The 20,831-nt window shown below is 44.6% G+C and overlaps 1 protein-coding gene and 1 non-coding gene across 2 annotated transcripts in view; one reads left to right on the top strand and one right to left on the bottom strand.

Moving 5' to 3' along the window:
• Nucleotides 1-898, bottom strand: part of LOC125608722 — a 41,324-nt gene extending 40,426 nt beyond the window's left edge. Inside the window, exon 1 of the mRNA XM_048779204.1 lies at nucleotides 293-898. Coding sequence (XP_048635161.1) covers nucleotides 293-898 — 606 coding nt within the window. The remainder of the gene's footprint in view (nucleotides 1-292) is intronic.
• Nucleotides 899-9,348: 8,450 nt separating this feature from the next.
• LOC125579303 lies at nucleotides 9,349-9,455 on the top strand. The gene has a single exon (XR_007317289.1). It is a non-coding gene; the product is annotated as a small nucleolar RNA R71 (small nucleolar RNA).
• Nucleotides 9,456-20,831: the final 11,376 nt, after the last annotated feature.

Below are 20,831 nucleotides of genomic sequence, written 5' to 3'. Positions count from 1 at the left end.
ACAGGTTGAGGTTTCCCACTCCTTCTATTGGGATCCTGGTACCATTGGCTATCATGACACTCCCTGTTGCTGCTTTAACCTCACTGATTAGTCTCTTGTCACTGATCATGTGGTGTGTTGCTCCAGAGTCAATGATGATGGGTTTAGATGTGGATGCTTTGGCAGGAGCACCCAGACTCCGGGTCGTAGCCAAAGCATACACATGCTTAATCAACTCATCCCATTCCTTCTTTGTCACACACTCATCTGCCCTCTTGGTATCCATTCCTCTCATATCCGCACTTTCTCCTACTGTTTCTCCCATGTATGCTGAGTAGGAGCATTCTCCCACTACCATCAGTTGCTGAATCTCCTTGATCACTTTCAGTTCCACCTCAAGTTGTCTCCTCTTCATCCTAGTCTTTCTTCCTCGGATCCATATCTTGGACAACCTCCTCAGGCTTGCCCTCTTACACTTTTTACCATTCCTCCTCTTGATCCGCTTCTTGTTCTTCTCATGAACCTCATAAGCGGCTTGAATCAGATCACACAACCCATCCACATCTGCTTGCTCTTCACCTTTGATCACTTGCATAATCAGCTGACCATAAGATGAGTTTAAACTGACTAGAAGACTCAAGACTACATCTTGCTCCATCCTCTTTTGTATCATCTCCGGGTCTGATGCCCTTGTTCTCAAGACACCCAACTCCTTCCACAAGTATTTCAGCTTTCCCACAAGCTGATAAAGTTCTTCTGCTCCTCTTCTAAGATTGATGTGAGTTCCCTTGACCTCACAGATCTTCTTCAGACCAGATCTACTCCAACCCACTGCTCCAATCTCACATCTTGTGTGGTTTTCTTGGACAGCTCTTTCTTTAGACCTCAGGCTCCACGCCTGACCTTCATTTGCAATCATTTCTTGTAAAGGCTTCTCCTTTCCATGACTGCTCCATAACCCACAGCTTTCCAAAGCTCTTTTGGCCCACCTTGACCACTCGCTATGCCTCTCCTCTTCAGTCCTCACAGTTGACTCAGGTCTGTGCTTCATTTCCATGTTGAGATGATTTGGATTTACCAGAAACTCTCACGCCACCAAGATAATGAAACCCAGAAGTTAAGACAAGAACACTCCAGATTTTTAAGAAAAAGAAATCACACTCTCCCACTTTGCACAACCTGGCTCTGATACCATATACACTTTTGTGTATTAGAGCATGATTCAAATAATCAGAGATAAACAGATGAAAAGATTAAAGAGATTAAGAGATTTTAGTGAGAGAATAAAGAGAGAGACTCAAAACTCCATTAATTAATAACTGATGAGGTTTACAAGTATTAATAGAGAGAGCAACAAGGATTTTTGAAATGTATAAGCATGTGTAGTCAAAGGACAGGCTGGAACTTCTTTTGAATCCCTTGGCTGTGCTTTCTCACATGCTTGCACTAGTGTAAAAGCATCCTCTCCTTTCCAGCATCATACAGGCTGTCAAAGTGCTCCCTTATCCTCTTTGGTCGAGTTTCCTCTCCTCTCTTCACTAAGTTACCTTACTCATCCCATCAGATAACTTCCCAAGTAGTTACTGTGGTTAAAATAAAGTTACCACATTAAAACTCTAAAGTTACTGTCTCAGCCTCAACACTCTACTGACCTTCAAAGCTTCATCTCTTCTCTTCTTGGTCTTCATCTCAATACTAACAAAGTGATTCATCCTGGTTTGATTGGAACGACGAAGAAGCTGTGCTATTCCCAAACTGGGAAACTGGAAGCACCTGATTTGAAAGTGGGATAACTTCTTCATCCCAACTCCTATGAGATTTATTCAACTTCCTGGTTATTCTCCACCACTTTATGTATCCAAATCAAGCCTCTTACAAAGTGATTCATCTTGGTTTGATTGGAACAACGAAGAAGCTGTGTTATTCCCAAACTGGGAAACTGGAAGCACCTGATTTGAAAGTGGGATAACTTCTTCATCTCAACTCCTATGAGATTTATTCAACTTCCTGGTGATTCTCCACCACTTTATGTATCCAAATCAAGCTTCTTACAAAGTGATTCATCCTGGTTTGATTAGAACGACGAAGAAGCTGTGCTATTCCCAAACTGGAAAAATGGAATCACCTGATTTGAAAGTGGGATAACTTCTTCTTGCCAACTCCTATGAGATTTATTCAACTTCCTGGTGATTCTCCACCACATTATGTATCCAAATAAAGCTTCTCACAAAGTGATTCATCCCGGTTTGATTGGAACGACGAAGAAGCTGTCCAATTCCCAAACTGGGAAACTGGAAGCACCTGATCTGAAAGTGGGATAACTTCTTCATCCCAACTCCTATGAGATTTATTCAACTTCCTGGTGATTCACCAACACTTTATGTATCCAAATCAAGCTTCTTACAAAGTGATTCATCCTGGTTTGATTGGAACGACGGAGAAGCTGTCTTATTCCCAAACTGGGAAACTGGAATCACCTGATTAGAAAGTGGGATAACTTCTTCATCCCAACTCCTATGAGATTTATTCAACTTCCTGGTGTTTCTCCACATTTTTATGTATCAAAAACAAGCTTCTTACAAAGTGATTCATCATGGTTTGATTGGAACGACGAAGAAGCTGTCCAATTCCCAAACTGGGAAACTGGAAGCACCTGATTTGAAAGTGGGATAACTTCTTCATCCCAACTCCTATGAGATTTAGTCAACCTCCTGGTGATTCTCCACCACTTTATGTATCCACCAAATTAAGTTTCTCACAAAGTGATTCATCATGGTTTGATAGGAACGACGAAGAAGCTGTCCTATTCCCAAACTGGGAAACTGGAATCACCTGATTTGAAAGTGGGATAACGTCTTCTTGCCAACTCCTATGGGATTATTCAATTTCCTGGTGATTCTCCACTACTTTATGTATCCAAATCAAGCTTCTCACAAAGTGATTCATCCTGGCTTGATTGGAACGACGAAGAAGCTGTGCTATTCCCAAACTGGGAAGCTGGAAGCACCTGATTTGAAAGTGGGATAACTTCTTCATCCCAACTCCTATGAGATTTATTCAACTTCCTGGTTATTTTCCACCTCTTTATGTATCCAAAACAAGCTTCTTACAAAGTGATTCATCTTGGTTTGATTGGAACAATGAAGAAGCTGTGTTATTCCCAAACTGGGAAACTGGAAGCACCTGATTTGAAAGTGGGATAACTTCTTCATCCCAACTCCTATGAGATTTATTAAACTTCCTGGTGATTCTCCACCACTTTATGTATCCAAATCAAGCTTCTCACAAAGTGATTCATCCTGGTTTGATTGGAACAACGAAGAAGCTGTGCTATTCCCAAACTGGGAAACTGGAATCACCTGATTTGAAAGTGGGATAACTTCTTCTTGCCAACTCCTATGCGATTTATTCAACTTCCTGGTGATTCTCCACCACTTTATATATCCAAAATCAAGCTTCGCACAAAGTGATTCATCCAGGTTTGATTGGAACGACGAAGAAGCTGTCCTATTCCCAAACTGGGAAACTGGAATCACCTGATTTTAAAGTGGGATAACTTCTTCTTGCCAACTCCTATGAGATTTATTCAACTTCCTGGTGATTCTCCACCACATTATGTATCCAAATAAAGCTTCTCACAAAGTGATTCATCCCGGTTTGATTGGAACGACGAAGAAGCTGTGCTATTCCCAAACTGGGAAACTGGAATCACCTGATTTGAAAGTGGGATAACTTCTTCATCCCAACTCCTATGAGATTTATTCAACTTCCTGGTGATTCTCAACCACTTTATGTATCCAAATCAAGCTTCTTACAAAGTGATTCATCTTAGTTTGATTGGAACGACGAAGAAGCTGTGCTATTCCCAAACTGGAAAACTGTAATCACTTGATTTGAAAGTGGGATAACTTCTTCTTGCCAACTCCTATGAGATTTATTCAACTTGCTGGTGATTCTCCACCACATTATGTATCCAAATAAAGCTTCTACAAAGTGATTCATCCCGGTTTGATTGGAACGACGAAGAAGCTGTGTTATTCCCAAACTGGGAAACTGGAAGCACCTGATTTGAAAGTGGGATAACTTCTTCATCCCAACTCCGATGAGATTTATTCAACTTCTTGGTGATTCTCCACCACTTTATGTATCCAAATCAAGCTTCTTACAAAGTGATTCATCCTGGTTTGATTAGAACGACGAAGAAGCTGTGGTATTCCCAAAATGGAAAACTGGAATCACCTGATTTGAAAGTGGGATAACTTCTTCTTGCCAACCCCTATGAGATTTATTCAACTTCCTGGTGATTCTCCACCACATTATGTATCCAAATAAAGCTTCTAACAAAGTGATTCATCCCGGTTTGATTGGAACGACGAAGAAGCTGTCCAATTCCCAAACTAGGAAACTGGAAGCACCTGATCTGAAAGTGGGATAACTTCTTCATCCCAACTCCTATGAGATTTATTCAACTTCCTGGTGATTCTCCACCACATTATGTATCCAAATAAAGCTTCTCACAAAGTGATTCATCCCGGTTTGATTGGAACGACGAAGAAGCTGTCCAATTCCCAAACTGGGAAACTGGAAGCACCTGATTTGAAAGTGGGATAACTTCTTCATCCCAACTCCTATGAGATTTAGTCAACCTCCTGGTGATTCTCCACCACTTTATGTATCCACCAAATTAAGTTTCTCACAAAGTGATTGATATTACGTGTATACGCACACCAAATAACCTAATGTACACACTACCACAATCGAATGGTATGTCGATGTAGCACTTTAGGATCGAATCCACAGAGACCAAATCTTACACTTTATCTTTATGGGATCAGAATCAAGCTAAAACAATATGGGGGTTTTAAAGTTTGTGGTAACGTAAAAAGCAAGTAACAGATTGGTTTTAAGTTTCAGATTAATGAGAAACTAACCTAGGGTTTAACGGGCGCTTATAATCATGAGCCAAACAATTATTCAAGTTTGATTAATGGACTAGTCTAGAACTAGGAACACAATACTAGATCAACCCACTGTCGTGGTGTTTCACCTTTCAACGATCAGCCTCAATACCTAAGCTCTCGCTTGGATCAAGGCGTGATGATGAACATTAAGATCAAGTCCAATCGGTTCACAAAACACCTTAATATCTACTTTCGCTGATTAGGGATGCTATGCTCATTCATAACAGATCTAGCAACCTATTACACGGTTAATGAATAGGTTAAACCTAGGATCTAACAATAACTGGCCAGTTTAATGCAAGCAATAAGAGCAGTTATGAATGAAGACAATCAATGGATACTTATCTATGTTTAGCTCACGATCTAACACCCTAACACCCTAGGCTAGCTAGATCGACTACTCAGACATGGACAAAGAAATCACAGAGATCAATTCTGAATAAAACTTCATGTAAATAAAAGAGATAGAAAGAGGGTTCAGGATAATTTTCTCTATGGTGAGAGAGATGGAGCCTTCTCCCTTTACAATCCAAAAGCACAAAAGTCTCCAATGGTTTTCTTCTGTCTAGATTAGCGTAGAATGATAAAGAGAAACAGAAAATATGATATATCAAAGCCACAGGCGGCTGGGAGAGAAAATATGGATAATTAGGGCAAATCCCGTAATGATTGTAGTTTCCTTAAAAATCTCTGCCGCTGGAACACTCACTCGGAACAGTCACTCGGGTTGCTCTGCTATCCGGAACAGTCATCAAGACTGTTCTGCGTGAAAACCACCAAATTGCATTGTTTTCTGCCTCTTTTGTTCCAGCTGATCCATCTCCCATCCAATGCAACTCCAGACCTGTAATGACTCCAAAAGGACTAGGAAGACTCGATAAAGACTTGAAAACCAATTTAAAAGCATATATACAAGATGTATAAAACACCATATATCAATTCCCCCAGACTTAGATCCTTGTTTGTCCTCAAACAATGTCAAGTATCAAGAACAGGGAGAAAGGTTTGAAAGTGTGGGAACTCTCCTATTCTCAGCAACCATACTTTAACCACGAATCTCTGAACCATACAAGCAGTAAAACTAGGACAACACACCCTTACCGGAACCCCACTGACTGCTGTTCAAAAATCGGCTCCATACTCTTCATCTCAAACCTGAAAAAGCAACACTATCGAGACAGAACTCCCTACATTCATTTAAGAGTAGCGTGAGCTTCTCATCACAGGCATCATTCAGGGTAGACGGTCTAGGTGTGGAACAGGCTATTTAATGGTGGAGTTAAAAGTGTTTAGGGGCTACCATTTCATTGAAGAGGATGCAGGATATCACACAAAATGGCAAGAGAGGATAGATCCATTGATGTCCACAGCCTCTACTCGTTTTTGCTATATCTAGTGCGACTGTTCTGATGATGGAACAGGCAACTGATTGTTCTGCTTTCCACTTTCCTCTACACACTCTTCAATACTTGGTACCAACTTCTTGCTCGACCTTTCCAGTGGCTCCATGTTTCTTTTCTTTCTTCCCCTTCTCCATCACATTAATCTCATTTTTTTTTTCTAAGACTGATATGGTGATGTGACGAAGAAGGAGGTAATACATGATCGTTCTGAGTGCCACTGGTGGTTCTGATTTCGCGACCTTTCTGGTTCTCCACCCCTGCTCTTGCGCAGTTCATTGGTTATGGAGCGGTTGCTCCCTTAATCTGCTTGTTCTCCTTTCTGACATAATTTCTGCAGCAGTAACGAGTAGGAGGCTGCGTTGATCCTTTCCTCTCCGACCTTTTTGCACATATCTGCACATATGACACTGAAAAACAAATGCATGAAGGTGGAATAAAGGCAAGGTGCAGGGTGGGAACTAGCTAAAGATGAGCTAGCCACTCAGGATCAGCAAGATGGATAAAAAGGATAAGAAGTCCTGAGTGTGTTCTCGTTTCCCTGATCTAATGCCCATAACAAGAAGAATTTCAGTCAAGATTAGGTTCAAGTAAGGTGGAGTTAAGTCTACCCAGTGTAACCTGATCGGCTGAGAACTTCTGGAGAATCAAGTGAGATATGTCAGGGTGTTCCAGGTCCACATGTGTGTCTTTCGCCACTGCTAAGGTCACTGAATAAGATAACTAAAGCACGAGGTGGTTAGTGATCAACACGGAATAAGGTCCTAATTCCCACAAATTTTTGACTGACTCAATAAAAACTGACTCAAATTGACCCAAAAGAAAAAAAACAAAAGAAAGAAACGAGTTAGTAAACGACGAAAACCCTCCCCCCAGACTTACTTCACAACGTCCCTGGTGTGAAAATAAATCAGAGAGAAGGAGAAAACAAGAATAAATATTTTTTTTTTCGAGATACTTACCTGGCGCGGAGCAGCCTGACAGAGCAAGATGCGGTTGCTCCGGTAAAGGATGCTCTGGAATGAGAGCAGCCAGCTGCTTGTTCCAGTCAAGGATCTCGGATTTTCTGATTTATGACCTGAGACTCAACAAACTAAAAACAAAAATAAGTAAAAAGAAAATCCTAATGTTAATGACACTCACCAGTGGGTTGCCTCCCACCAAGCGCTTGGTTTAAGTCTCTAGCTTGACTTGGTGACTGGGATCAGTCGGGTTGAGCAGGAGGGCTTGTTCCAAAACAAGCTCCACAATCAGATATGTTCAGCTTCAAAACCCTGCTCAACAACCCTTTCACAGCAGCTTCCCCTTTCTCCTTCAGCTCATGTGTGAGAATAGCTCTGACTTTAGAGAACGGTTTAGAGGTACCCTTGCACTTTACCTCATACTCAATGGAGTTCTCATCACACTTGAGAGGTATCAAAGTCATTGTAGGATCTCCCTTGACCCTTTTCTTCTGGACTTTCTGTTTCACCCTTGAATTCCCTCTGAATTTAGTAGGATCAGTGCTAGGATCTTCATCAGAGAACAGCCTGCTCTCACCCTTATCACCATGCTCCTTCTCTGGAACAACCTTCAGCTTTTCTACATCAAACACTGAGATGCGAGAGGCGTGTGATGAGGAAGATCTGGTGGGTACAGCCTTGTAGAAAACTTTCTTGTTGATGTTGGAGAAGCAGACTCTCTTGTTGGGCATATCGATGGTTGCTCCAACAGTAGCCATGAATGTCCTTCCAAATATCAAAGGCATCTCATGATCCTTGTTCATCTCAACAACTTGAAACTCAGCAGGAACAATGCATTCCCCTACTTGAACATGAAGGCTGCGGATGGTTCCATATGGGACTGCTCTGGAAGAGTTTGCAAAGGTCAGGGTCAGCTGAGAACGCTCAACATCAGCAATACCCAAATCGTCTACAATAGCCTTTGAGACGAGATTCACACAAGAACCAGAGTCACAAAGAGCATCCTTGAAGGTTGTTCCTGCGATGGAACATGGGAAAACAAACTTTCCAGGATCATCAACCTTAGGCAATACCTTCAGTGCTGGTGTAGACAGTGCTTTGGTATAGAGGACCTTGATCTCCTCTTGAGTCTCTCTACAGTGTTTAAAGAACTGGAGCAATGGACGAATCTGCAGAGCATCTTCGAATGCAAGTTCTTTAGGAAGCCTTCTCACCATCTTGTTAAAACCTATCAGCTGCTCTTCACTAATGGGATCCATCAGATGTCTAGGTGGAATTGGATAGGGAACCTTGGGAACATAGACTCGAGATGGTGGAGTCTCAGCAGGTTCGCTAGGAGCAGTCACTCCAGAGCTAGCAGACTGCTCTGCTCTCTCTTCTGTGCCTGGAGCAGTCTCAGCGAACGGCTGCTCTATTGCATTACAGTGCTCAGTCCTAGGATTTTTATCAGTTCTTCCAGGGAGCGTCTCTTGTTGCCTCTTGACACTCTCAACTGTTTGAGCAAGCTGAACATCGACCTTTCTTATATGGATCGCAAGATTGTCATACTTGTTATTCAGCTCAGTGAACATGTTGCCCATCCTGGTGTCTATTTCTGTGGTTACCTGATTCAACGCCTTGGCCTGAACCTGCTGACCCTGCAACAGCTGTTGCATCATCATACCCAGACCCTTCAGCTCATCTGGTTGACTGTTCCCGTTAGCTGGAACAGCTTGCTGATTGCTCTGCGGTTGTCGCTTGTTCTGGTTCTGAATATGCCCGGCCGTAGCTTGCTCCATGCTGAAGACGTGCCCTTGGTTGTTTTTCAGTAGCTGATCAACCTTGGCAGTCAGCTCATCTATTTTCTGGGTGTCAGAACTGTTCCCTTTCTTGGAGCAATCACTCTCCTCTTTCTTATTAGCTGAGCTAGCAGCCATGTTCTCAATCAGCTTAAACGCTCCATCAGTGGTTTGAGTCATGAAGTCTCCATTGCTCGCAGAGTTTAGAGCACCTTGGTATTTCCAGTCCACTCCATCATAGAAAATGTCCAGGAGGTAATCATCATCAAATCCATGGTGAGGACATTCTCTGCGATAGTCATTGAAGCGCTCCCATGCGTCGCAGAAAGGCTCATCAGTGAGCTGTCTGAAGGAGGTGATCTTGTTCCTCAATGCAGCTGTTCTCGCCTTAGAGTAGAAATGGCTGAGGAACGCTGATCGGACCTGTTCCCATGAAGTGAGAGAGCCGGTAGGGAGAGAGTTCAACCACCGTGCAGCTTTTCCATCAAGAGAGAATGGGAATAACATGCACGTGATGTAGTCTGGTGGAACACCATTCACGCGAGTGAAACTGCAGACTTTTTCGAAGCTCTCAATATGCTCCATTGGAATTTCTGTAGAGAGACCAGAGAACACCTTTCTCTGTACTAGACCGATCAAAGCAGGCTTGATCTCGAAGTCCTGCCTGGTGCAGAGTGGAGGAACAATGGCAGAGCGCGTAGTAGGGATGTTACGCGGAAGGTTTCTCTGCCCGATTGGAACAGTCTGCGCCTGTTGTTCCTGCTGCGCGAGAGCAGCCTGTTCAGCAGCATCCTGCTGAGCTTGGATGGTCTGCTGCATTTGTTGCATCTGCTGCTGCATGAGTGCCATAGCCGCAGCGAGATCATCCTGATTGGCGTGATCACCCATAGTGGTGTCAGTTTGCCTTGGCTGTTGACGATTTGTTCTTTCTAACCTTGCTAGCTCCTGGTTGGTAAATGTAACTAACTCTCCTTGTGCGTTTCTCCGAGTATGTCTACTGGTCATGCACCTGGAACATTAGCTGCAACAAAAAGGATAAGGCAAGTTAGAGGTCTTAGACTAAAATAACCAAAAAATAAAGGTAAAAAGATGGTCCCCGGCAACGGCGCCAATTTGATATTACGTGTATACGCACACCAAATAACCTAATGTGCACACTACCACAATCGAATGGTATGTCGATGTAGCACTTTAGGATCGAATCCACAGAGACCAAATCTTACACTTTATCTTTATGGGATCAGAATCAAGCTAAAACAATATGGGGGTTTTAAAGTTTGTGGTAACGTAAAAAGCAAGTAACAGATTGGTTTTAAGTTTCAGATTAATGAGAAACTAACCTAGGGTTTAACGGGCGCTTACAATCATGAGCCAAACAATTATTCAAGTTTGATTAATGGACTAGTCTAGAACTAGGAACACAATACTAGATCAACCCACTGTCGTGGTGTTTCACCTTTCAACGATCAGCCTCAATACCTAAGCTCTCGCTTGGATCAAGGCGTGATGATGAACATTAAGATCAAGTCCAATCGGTTCACAAAACACCCTAATATCTACTTTCGCTGATTAGGGATGCTATGCACATTCATAACAGATCTAGCAACCTATTACACGGTTAATGAATAGGTTAAACCTAGGATCTAACAATAACTGGCCAGTTTAATGCAAGCAATAAGAGCAGTTATGAATGAAGACAATCAATGGATACTTATCTATGTTTAGCTCACGATCTAACACCCTAACACCCTAGGCTAGCTAGATCGACTACTCAGACATGGACAAAGAAATCACAGAGATCAATTCTGAATAAAACTTCATGTAAATAAAAGAGATAGAAAGAGGGTTCAGAATAATCTTCTCTATGGTGAGAGAGATGGAGCCTTCTCCCTTTACAATCCAAAAGCACAAAAGTCTCCAATGGTTTTCTTCTGTCTAGAATAGCGTAGAATGATAAAGAGAAACAGAAAATATGATATATCAAAGCCACAGGCGGCTGGGAGAGAAAATATGGATAATTAGGGCAAATCCCGAAATGATTGTAGTTTCCTTAAAAATCTCTGCCGCTGGAACAGTCACTCGGGTTGCTCCGCTATCCGGAACAGTCATCAAGACTGTTCTGCGTGAAAACCACCAAATTGCATTGTTTTCTGCCTCTTTTGTTCCAGCTGATCCATCTCCCATCCAATGCAACTCCAGACCTGTAATGACTCCAAAAGGACTAGGAAGACTCGATAAAGACATGAAAACCAATTTAAAAGCATATATACAAGATGTATAAAACACCATATATCAGTGATTCATCATGGTTTGATAGGAACGACGAAGAAGCTGTCCTATTCCCAAACTGGGAAACTAGAATCACCTGATTTGAAAGTGGGATAACTTCTTCTTGCCAACTCCTATGAGATTTATTCAACTTCCTGGTGATTCTCCACTACTTTATGTATCCAAATCAAGCTTCTCACAAAGTGATTCATCCTGGTTTGATTGGAACGACGAAGAAGCTGTGCTATTCCCAAACTGGGAAGCTGGAAGCACCTGATTTGAAAGTGGGATAACTTCTTCATCCCAACTCCTATGAGATTTATTCAACTTCCTGGTTATTCTCCACCACTTTATGTATCCAAATCAAGCTTCTTACAAAGTGATTCATCTTGGTTTGATTGGAACAATGAAGAAGCTGTGTTATTCTCAAACTGGGAAACTGGAAGCACCTGATTTGAAAGTGGGATAACTTCTTCATCCCAACTCCTATGAGATTTATTCAACTTCCTGGTGATTCTCCACCACTTTATGTATCCAAATCAAGCTTCTCACAAAGTGATTCATCCTGGTTTGATTGGAACAACGAAGAAGCTGTGCTATTCCCAAACTGGGAAACTGGAATCACCTGATTTGAAAGTGGGATAACTTCTTCTTGCCAACTCCTATGCGATTTATTTAACTTCCTGGTGATTCTCCACCACTTTATGTATCCAAAATCAAGCTTCGCACAAAGTGATTCATCCAGGTTTGATTGGAACGACGAAGAAGCTGTCCTATTCCCAAACTGGGAAACTGGAATCACCTGATTTTAAAGTGGGATAACTTCCTCTTGCCAACTCCTATGAGATTTATTCAACTTCCTGGTAATTCTCCACCACATTATGTATCCTAATAAAGCTTCTCACAAAGTGATTCATCCCGGTTTGATTGGAACGACGAAGAAGATGTGCTATTCCCAAACTGGGAAACTGGAATCACCTGATTTGAAAGTGGGATAACTTCTTCATCCCAACTCCTATGAGATTTATTCAACTTCCTGGTGATTCTCAACCACTTTATGTATCCAAATCAAGCTTCTTACCAAGTGATTCATCTTAGTTTGATTGGAACGACTGTGCTATTCCCAAATTGGAAAACTGGAATCACTTGATTTGAAAGTGGGATAACTTCTTCTTGCCAACTCCTATGAGATTTATTCAACTTGCTGGTGATTCTCCACCACATTATGTATCCAAATAAAGCTTCTACAAAGTGATTCATCCCGGTTTGATTGGAACGACGAAGAAGCTGTGTTATTCCCAAACTGGGAAACTGGAAGCACCTGATTTGAAAGTGGGATAACTTCTTCATCCCAACTCCTGTGAGATTTATTCAACCTCCTGGTGATTCTCCACCACTTTATGTATCCAAATAAAGCTTCCCAAAAAGTGATTCATCCCGGTTTGATTGGAACGACGAAGAAGCTGTCCTATTCCCAAACTGGGAAACTGGAATCACCTGATTTTAAAGTGGGATAACTTCTTCTTGCCAACTCCTATGAGATTTATTCAACTTCCTGGTGATTCTCCACCACATTATGTATCCAAATAAAGCTTCTACAAAGTGATTCATCCCGGTTTGATTGGAACGACGAAGAAGCTGTGTTATTCCCAAACTGGGAAACTGGAAGCACCTGATTTGAAAGTGGGATAACTTCTTCATCCCAACTCCTATGAGATTTATTCAACTTCCTGGTGATTCTCCACCACTTTATGTATCCAAATCAAGCTTCTTACAAAGTGATTCATCATGGTTTGATTAGAACGACGAAGAAGCTGTGCTATTCCCAAAGTGGAAAACTGGAATCACCTGATTTGAAAGTGGGATAACTTCTTCTTGCCAACTCCTATGAGATTTATTCAACTTCCCGGTGATTCTCCACCACATTATGTATCCAAATAAAGCTTCTCACAAAGTGATTCATCCCGGTTTGATTGGAACGACGAAGAATCATGAGCCAAACTGGGAAACTGGAAGCACCTGATCTGAAAGTGGGATAACTTCTTCATCCCAACTCCTATGATATTTATTCAACTTCCTGGTGATTCTCCACCACATTATGTATCCAAATAAAGCTTCTCACAAAGTGATTCATCCCGGTTTGATTGGAACGACGAAGAAGCTGTCCAATTCCCAAACTGGGAAACTGGAAGCACCTGATTTGAAAGTGGGATAACTTCTTCATCCCAACTCCTATGAGATTTAGTCAACCTCCTGGTGATTCTCCACCACTTTATGTATCCACCAAATTAAGTTTCTCACAAAGTGATTGTTGGGGTCAAAAACGGTTACGACGGAATTACCACCCGAAAATCCTCAGAGATCGTATTTCCGAAAGAGTTAGTAAAAGAAGGGATGTAATTTTCGTAAAAATGACCTATACGAGGTTATTTTTACGAAGAAGTATTCTTTGGGATTCAAACCGAGTGATCGTCCCGCTCGGTCGCTACGTAGCGACCGAGCTCAGCCAAGCTCGGTCGCTACGTAGCGACCGAGCTCGAGCCAAAGCTTGGTCGCTACGTAGCAACCTAGCTCGAGCTCGTTTCAATCGACAGTGCGAATTTCGGTTCCCACAGTTTGGCGCTAGAAGGAGGGGGCCTTACGGATCAATCTAACCCGCAAAAGCCACACACAGTCAGACATGTCAACCAACAACGCGGATAACGTGCAAACTCCCCTTAACGGAGGCAGCGGCACCGATCTCCACACTCCGGTAGCGGACGAATCTGCGGCCAACGCGCAAGCCAACGCCGCGACTCTCGAGGAGTTTAAAAAGATGTTCGCCACCTATGAAAAAAGGTCGGAAGAACAGGATAAGCTCGTGAATACCTTGACCAAACAGGTTGAAACCTTAACGGCAAGGACCCAAGCTATCCGTCTGTGGGAACCGAAATTCGCACTGTCGATTTCCGTTTAAATAAGGAAACTAAGAAAACCCTAGTTTCCCAGAGGACCCGGATATCTGTTAATTACCACACGTCAAGCAATCAGAACACGAGAATAACAACGATAAAAATAAGAAATCGAAAAGAGAGCAAAGTAGATCTTATTCTGAATCTGCGTATGAGCGTTACAACAAGGTATAAGCCTGGGCTCGAGAGCTGTCGGCGAGATTCCTAGTTCTAGCAACCCTAAGACGGCTAAACCTAATTGAGTCGCAGCTCGAAATAACAAAAACGGAAAGTTGCCTAAATCGCTCTAAGGGCTAAGTTTGCTCTGAAAAAGTTCTCCTTTCTGCTCCTCGCCTAGGACTCCTTATATACTAGCTCCAAGGTCGGTTTACGCTTTTAATCTTCTGCCCTTAAGCCGTCATAGCATAAAAATGGAGATATTCCATTTTTCCCGATCTTCACAATTATCTTCAAAACTTCCGTATTTATCCGCGGAAACTTGACATTTATCCTTCCTCGTGGGCCAAGCGCGAACCATGCTGTGGTTCACGGGCTTTTGGTTAGGAAAAATCGTAGGATGGGCCTCGAGTCGTGTTTTAGGTCTCTTTGGGCCGTCTTCCGACTCGACACGTTTACTACGAGTTTTCCGCGGTTTCTAATCTGCGAAGTTTGATCGATGAATTAGAATAGCGGGAAACATAGACTGAGCTTGCTACGGTCTTCGGGAGATAGCATTCGAAGGTTTGACGAGAATGCAAGGACTGGTGTCGTATCGATGTTCGGAAAGGTTCAATCGCTACACAGCGACCGAACTTTGGCTCGAGCCCGGTCGCTATGTAGCGACCGAGCGAAACGAGTGCTCGGTCGCTACGTAGCGATCGAGCTTCGGCTTGAGCTCGGTCGCTACGTAGCGACCGAGCTTTGGCTCGAGCTCGGTCGCTACGTAGCGACCGAGCGGGACGATCGCTCGGTCGCTACGTAGCGACCGAGCTTGGCTGAGCTCGGTCGCTACGTAGCGACCAAGCGGGACGATCGCTCGGTCGCTACGTAGCGACCGAGCTTTGGCTCGAGCTCGGTCGCTACGTAGCGACCGAGCGGGACGATCGCTCGGTCGCTACGTAGCGACCGAGCTTCGGCTCGAGCTCGGTCGCTACATAGCGACCGAGCGGGACGAGCGCTCGGTCGCTACGTAGCGACCGAGCGGGACGAGCGCTCGGTCGCTACGTAGCGACCGAGCTTGGCTGAGCTCGGTCGCTACGTAGCGACCGAGCCTTGGCTTGAGTTCGGTCCCTACGTAGCGACCGAGCGGGACGATCGCTCGGTCGCTACGTAGCGACCGTGCGGGACGGACGTTCAGTCGCTGCGTAACGACCTGTTTCGAGCTTTCGTCGGACGTCTCGATTCTTTCTTCCGCCAAGCTTTTTCGTAAGGAAGAATCTATTTCGAAAAGTACTCTTCGGAGAAACTCTTATTTTCTTCTTCGGACGTTTTGAATGTTAAATTTGTCGTAACCGTTTTTGACCCCAACAGTTAGCCCCCCAGCCCGTTAGAGTTGTGACTCTAGCGGGCGGATAGATGACTTTGACAAGGTTAAGTGTATTGGACGAAATTTACAGTTAAAACTCCGCGGAAAAAAGTTGTCGAGGCGACATTCCGAACCCATACTTCTATAAGTAGTGAGCTCTTGTCATTCATTTTCTTCACACCTTTCCTCCTTCATTTTCTTCAAAAACCTCTCTAGTTTCATAACTTTCCTTTCAACATGTCTTCCTCCCAAGGTGATAAGAAGGATTCCGACGTCGAGATGGGTGAGGCCACTTCTCCGGCTCCGGTTCCAACTTCTCCGGCGGAAGTCCTGGCTTGTGTTGCCGGTCATCTTTCTTTCCGAGAGAAACTAGTTCGTCGCCAAGCCGAGAAAGAATTGGCTCAGACTGGCTCCGAGTTTCCGTCTTCCTCCGCGCAGGTCGTTGCCCCGTGTCATGGGACCGGCGTCGCGGCTCCTCCCCCGCAAGTCCTACCTGCGGGATCTTCCACGACTCCGATCCTCGTCGAGGACAAAGAGAAGACCGCTGACTCTATGCCTCCGCCTCCAGCCAGAAAAGAAATCGTTCTGGCATTGCGTGCTCCTAGCGCTGTCCAGGCTACTCAGCCTAAGAGTCGGAAGAGGAAACTGGCCAAGAGCGGTGACGGGGAGAATTCGCAGCGAGGTGGGTCGAGCCTAGCATCGGGACTTCGCGGAAAGGTTTGTTTCTTGTTTGAATTCTCGATCGTCTTTCGTGCATTCTTTTCATGGACTTAGTCTTAAGAATTTTTACCATTCGCAGTTCATATCGTTGATCGATGGGATGATCAGCGAATGTGGTTCTGAGACCAGTCGTCTTTCTGGGGAGTTGGTGGAGCTTCAGGGCAGATGGTCCGAAACCGAGGCTATGTTGACGGCTGTCGAGGACTCTCACTCTGCGAAAGTGTCGAAGCTCGAGGTTGCGATAGGAGAGCTTGAGAGGGACCTCGGGAAGACGGCGAGTTCCTTGCTTAAGGAAAAGAAAACCAGGAAGGCCAAATCCTCGGAGGTGCGTCGACTCCAGCGTCAGATCGAGAGTGACGCTGGACTAGCGCGCCGCGGGATCCAAGAGGCTACGGATGCCCTTCGTGCGGAGTTTCAGGCTCGCTTGGCGAAGATTTCTGCTTCCCTGGGTTCCCTCGAGTGTATCCGGAGCAGGGATTTCGCTTTGGCGACGATTGAGGGCGGGATGGCCGTGGTTCGGTCGTTCCAAAGTGAGACTCCCCCGACCTTGGAGGCCGAAGAGGCCCGACTGTCCGGCTGCAAGGGAGATATGGCGGCCGAGGATGGCGATTTCGGTCTCATCCTGGCCGACCTAAAATCCGCTTGCTTCCTTCCGACGTGTCCAGAAGACCCAGAGGGGAAAGATCCGATGGTCAGAGAGAACGGAAGCGACGCGGCTCCAGGCTCGGACGAGGCGGCGGGTGAAGAGGGAGCGTAAGTTCTGAGGGTGACTTGGGTTAGATCTCTTGCGAGAGATTTGTTTTTTTTTTTTATGTCTTTATGCTTCGGCCTTGAACGGCCTTGTTTGTATTTCGGGACTGGCCGTGTGTGGCTTTGAATCCCTGCCGCTCCGCGGCTTTATGGTATGATAATCGGATAACGTTTTTGTGACACCCGTCACTTTCGAAATAATAATAAAAATGATGCGATAAATAATAGTTTCTGAAATCTCCATTTATAAATATAAAAGTCAACGTCCACGTTGGAAATCCATAATATAAAATAACATCCGAAATATAGATAACGGTATAAGTCGGAGATAGGAAATAACATAAACGATAAAAGCCCAAAGGCCTAAAATCCCGATAACGATAAAAGCGATAGAAGCCCAAAAGCCCAATAGCACCGGTCCGATAATCACTCCTGCTCGTCGGTCTCACCTGAAAGGGGAAAATAAGGAGGGGTGAGCAACAGGGGAGTTGCCCAGCGAGGTATGGGATGCTAAACCGCAAACCACAGACTGAGTTCATAGCACTACTAAAATGTAGGCCTAGCTCTAGCATGAAACAAACACGGTGCCTATTACACCACACATAACAATCAATATTCGGCTAGAGGACTAGCCGTTACAACTCATGCGCTTATAGTACATAGCTACTCTATGCACCACGCATCTCCTCATAAGGATATATACATATACTCGAAGCGTCGCTAGTACAGTCTGTCTCTGTACCCCCGCCCATCGTAGCGTCAAATGCAAACGTCTCTGCACCACGCCCCAAACAGTAGCGTCGAAGCTCAAACGTCTCTGAACTCACGCCCATACCATACCGTAGCGTCGAAGCTCAGACATCTCTGAACTCACGCCCTCATCACATAATCCCTACTCATAACTATGTATATACATATATATAGCAGTTCTTAGCATCAATCATTTCACACAATCGTTGAATCCTCTATTATCCTAATTCCGGTTAACAATCAATATCAATAATGAACAAGCAAGACTCTCAAACAGACTCGATTCACAGAGACGGATCATGTTTCGAAACTAAACTTTCCACAATAGTAGTACTAAACTAGCTCGGGATTTAACGGAGTAGCCCTCACCTTAGCAATAGGGAAATGTGGTATCTATGAACTCCAGATGCTCAAATAGACTCCAAATCTGAAATCAGGGCGAAAAATCGAGTCAGAACGCCTTTCGAACGGTTTAAAACGGGTCTGGTCAAGGTTTATGGAAAAGTCAATTCGATGGTCAAAGGTCAATCCGGTCAACCCTTGACCAGAAATCAATTTGTCCTAACCGACCGGTTTACCCTAACCGAAACGAAATCAATTTAAACCGGTCAAACCAGTCAAACCAGCGGTTAACCGAGTCAACCGAGTTGACTCACCGGGTCGACTCAGCCGAGTTGGCGAGTCGTAGGCGAGTCACCGGCGACGGTCACCGACGGCGACGGCGATGGCTTACCGGTGGTGACGGCGGACGACAGCGGCGGCAGAAGGCGGAGCACGGCGACAGCGACGGCGTTCCGGTGGTGGTGAGGCGGTGGTCTGGCGGCGGAGACGATTTCCGGCGGCGGCGCGTGTAACTCACGCGCGCACAGAGGCGAAACTTCCGGAGGCTCTAGCGGCTTCGTCCAGACTCCGATTGCGGCGTGGTCGGTGGCTACGGCTTCGTCTCGACGAGAGGAACACGATGGTGGCTCTGCATGCGCGAGATTCTCAACGGTTAAGAAGATATGGCCGATATACTGAACGGACGAAAACAAAGCTTAAGAGGCGGCGGTTTCCGACGATACTCAGCTGCGGTTGATGGTGAGGACGAGCTTGACGATGTCCTGGCGTGCGGTGGCTCCGGCGAGGACTCCTGGTGGCAGCATGCAGTGGTTCCTATCTTTCTTTCTCTCACTCTCTCTCTTTTTCACTTCTTCTTCTCTCTAACTTTTCTGATTTCTTTTTGATGCAGGTGGAGAAAACAATGTGAAAATGAGGTATTTATAAACAAATATTTTGGTCTTGATGTATTGCTTGGGCCTTAGCCGGCTAACGAGTTCCGTGACCGAAATTCAGGTCGTTACAATTCTCCCCCACTTACAAGGAATTCGTCCCCGAATTCAAGTCATAATCTGACATGTCCAATGTCATCGTAACAAATCCTCGAATAATAATCCTTGCTCGGCTCAGGTCTCCTCTTGAATCCTATTCCTCCCAACGAACCTTGACCAACATGGTCACTAGATACATGGTCACCACTCCCTAGACTGATTTCACTTGCTGACCAATAAAGAGATATGTTCCCATATATTTTGGTTAAGCTTCTTTAGATTCCGAGTCTTTGATTCTTCTTGAAACATCCTCCTTCAGATTTATTAGGTCGCCAACTTCAAAATCCAAATCCTTACGGCGCTTATCCACGTAACTCTTCTGACGGTCATGGGCTTCCTAACCTAAGCTTCGAGCATTTCCATTTGCTCTACCGTCTCTTGAATCATTGCTGATTCCATCTCACGTCTCTCCCCCACTTTGGTCCAACAAAGTGGTGTACGACTAGACCCACCATAAAAACCTCGACGATACCATCATAATACTCAAAGGATAACAGGTATATCGCGATGAATCTTGATCGTTCCCAAGCTCTCTATAACAACAATCTGAATCTGCTTATATTTCGGTTAGAAGATCCCAAAAAAAAAACTAAAACTTAACCAAACGCGAACTCACAAAACTATGAAAAACTCTTAAGTCAAATAAGGTGTGAGGTAACTCACACCAACCACAACCAATCATACACGAGATTCACTAATCTCGAACTATACAAGATAACCACAAAACCACAAATATTAACACAAGCAAGTATGTTAAGAACACATACCCGCTATCGGCTCAGCTCCATGGGGATCTCCAACCGCAAACGCACGTGGAGCGATGGCTAGACGCTTCGGTGGTGGTGGAAGTGCTGCATTGCCCCTCCTCGGGCAATCTCTGATGAAGTGACCTGGCTGACCACAGCCAAAGCAGACATGTGCCGCTGCTGGTGCTGCAATCTGTCTGACTGGTGGCGCAACCTGAGCATCAAATAGCCTACTCCGACAAACCCTACTCTTATGTCCCATCTTTCCACAGTAAAAGCACTGTATGCTCGGTTTGTCCCATGTCCTCTGCTGTGCCTCTGAAGTCCCTCCAAACTTAGGCTGAACTACCTTGGAGTACTTCTGCTCCTCTGCCAAACCTGCCTCCTGCTCGGCAGCCTTCTCCACCAAATCTCCCAATCTGTGATAAGTGACGACACAGCACCTGTTGCGAATCTCCACTCGCATCCCATTCAAAAATTTCCTCATCAGGTCTTCCTCTAAAATGCCCTCTCCAGCAAATCTGCGAAGTTGGTTAAACACAACCTCATACTCCCTGATAGACATCTCACCCTGGCTTACATGCTCGAACTCGCATTTCTTCCTATCCATAGCTTCCTTCGGAAAGTATTTCCTATCGAACTCTCGGATGAAGTCTGCGAAGGTAAGCCTCTCTGGCCCAAGGTGAATCAAT

Source organism: Brassica napus, chromosome A1 (assembly GCF_020379485.1).
Source record: "Brassica napus cultivar Da-Ae chromosome A1, Da-Ae, whole genome shotgun sequence".
In the NCBI taxonomy this organism is placed as follows: Eukaryota; Viridiplantae; Streptophyta; class Magnoliopsida; order Brassicales; family Brassicaceae; genus Brassica; species Brassica napus.
This window is presented reverse-complemented; position numbering and strand designations above follow the sequence as displayed.